This window comes from Penaeus chinensis, chromosome 38, assembly GCF_019202785.1.
Source record: "Penaeus chinensis breed Huanghai No. 1 chromosome 38, ASM1920278v2, whole genome shotgun sequence".
In the NCBI taxonomy this organism is placed as follows: domain Eukaryota; kingdom Metazoa; phylum Arthropoda; class Malacostraca; order Decapoda; family Penaeidae; genus Penaeus; species Penaeus chinensis.
Window position 1 is genome coordinate 17,257,888 of NC_061856.1, and position 2,191 is coordinate 17,260,078.

General features: G+C 33.2%; 1 protein-coding gene across 1 annotated transcript in view; it reads left to right on the forward strand.

The window, feature by feature from the left end:
* LOC125045949 overlaps window positions 1-1,091 on the forward strand; it is a 12,853-nt gene extending 11,762 nt beyond the window's left edge. Inside the window, exons 6-7 of the mRNA XM_047643545.1 lie at window positions 149-445; window positions 941-1,091. Of these exons, the coding sequence (XP_047499501.1) occupies window positions 149-445; window positions 941-1,091 (448 nt within the window). The remainder of the gene's footprint in view (window positions 1-148; window positions 446-940) is intronic.
* Window positions 1,092-2,191: the final 1,100 nt, after the last annotated feature.

Consider the following 2,191-nt stretch of genomic DNA (forward strand, 5'->3'; position numbering starts at 1 on the left):
CACAATTTTATACTTAATAACATGTATTCATAAACACTCCAGACATCTTTTACTGGGCACTTCTTGCATCTCTGGAATAGCTTGATTCAATGTATTTATAGGGGCAGAGTTGTTGTGAAGTTGCTGCTCATGCTTTGAGTGCTTTCAGGTGCACCAACACGTGTGATACTCGAGAGAGGCCAACAATTGGCAGCATGAAAATGGATTGCCAAGAGGAAAAGCCTGAGCGCTCCATTCCCCTTACAGAGAGTCAGCAAGAGTGCCTTGTGGCTCTTATCCGTGAGAAAAAAGATGTGGTGCTGTGCAAGAGTCAGGAACCCAAGCTGCTTAGCATAAAGAAGCGTGTCTGGAAAGAAATTACAGAGAATTTTAACTCCTTAAACCCTGGCCAGAAGCCACGCAACACTGCTCAGCTGAAGAGAGCTTTGGATCACATAAAACGCCGGTAAGTTTTAGTTCACATTTTCTCTTAGACTAAACTAAATTTAACACCTTATTATTAAAAACATCACACTATTTTGGTTTACGGGTGAATCTGGGTACATCACCAGGGTCTTATGTTATAAATATATTTAGATTTTAGAGTAACACAAGTTGTGTCATTTGCACCATATTATGCTTCTCCATCCTGTTTTAAGGCCTGCAGTAGGTCTATTATATCTTTAAACATAATAGCTTGTGTGGTAGGATAGTGAAGAATATTCAAAGCACAAATCAGAAAGGTGTTATTGAAAAAAGATGTATCTAACAAATCCTTGGCTATTAATCTTAGTCTGAAGAGTCATTAATTACAGAGCACTTTTAAAGTCAAGCAAAAAATTAGTGAAACATCATTATTTCATATCTGCCCAATGAAATTGATTGATTCCTTTTAAAAATAACTTGGTGATTAATATCCTAACCTCAGATGTAAATGTACTTAAAAATTCTTTGCTTCCAGTGTGAAGGAGGAGCAGTCCAAGTACCGTCGCAGAGTTCTTGCCAATGGAGTAGGTCCACCACCAGATCCTCCAAAATTTACAGAGGCGATGATGGCAGCGATGGAGATCATGGGGCAGGAATTATCAATGAATGACATCCCATTTGTGTGATTATGTGTGTGTATGTTTAAGTGTATATATGTGTGATTATGTGTGTGTATGTTTAAGTGTATATATGTGTGATTATGTGTGTGTATGTTTAAGTGTATATATGTGTGATTATGTGTGTGTATGTTTAAGTGTATATATGTGTGATTATGTGTGTGTATGTTTAAGTGTATATATGTGTGATTATGTGTGTGTATGTTTAAGTGTATATATGTGTGATTATGTGTGTGTATGTTTAAGTGTATATATGTGTGATTATGTGTGTGTATGTTTAAGTGTATATATGTGTGATTATGTGTGTGTATGTTTAAGTGTATATATGTGTGATTATGTGTGTGTATGTTTAAGTGTATATATGTGTGATTATGTGTGTGTATGTTTAAGTGTATATATGTGTGATTATGTGTGTGTATGTTTAAGTGTATATATGTGTGATTATGTGTGTGTATGTTTAAGTGTATATATGTGTGATTATGTGTGTGTATGTTTAAGTGTATATATGTGTGATTATGTGTGTGTATGTTTAAGTGTATATATGTGTGATTATGTGTGTGTATGTTTAAGTGTATATATGTGTGATTATGTGTGTGTATGTTTAAGTGTATATATGTGTGATTATGTGTGTGTATGTTTAAGTGTATATATGTGTGATTATGTGTGTGTATGTTTAAGTGTATATATGTGTGATTATGTGTGTGTATGTTTAAGTGTATATATGTGTGATTATGTGTGTGTATGTTTAAGTGTATATATGTGTGATTATGTGTGTGTATGTTTAAGTGTATATATGTGTGATTATGTGTGTGTATGTTTAAGTGTATATATGTGTGATTATGTGTGTGTATGTTTAAGTGTATATATGTGTGATTATGTGTGTGTATGTTTAAGTGTATATATGTGTGATTATGTGTGTGTATGTTTAAGTGTATATATGTGTGATTATGTGTGTGTATGTTTAAGTGTATATATGTGTGATTATGTGTGTGTATGTTTAAGTGTATATATGTGTGATTATGTGTGTGTATGTTTAAGTGTATATATGTGTGATTATGTGTGTGTATGTTTAAGTGTATATATGTGTGATTATGTGTGTGTATGTTTAA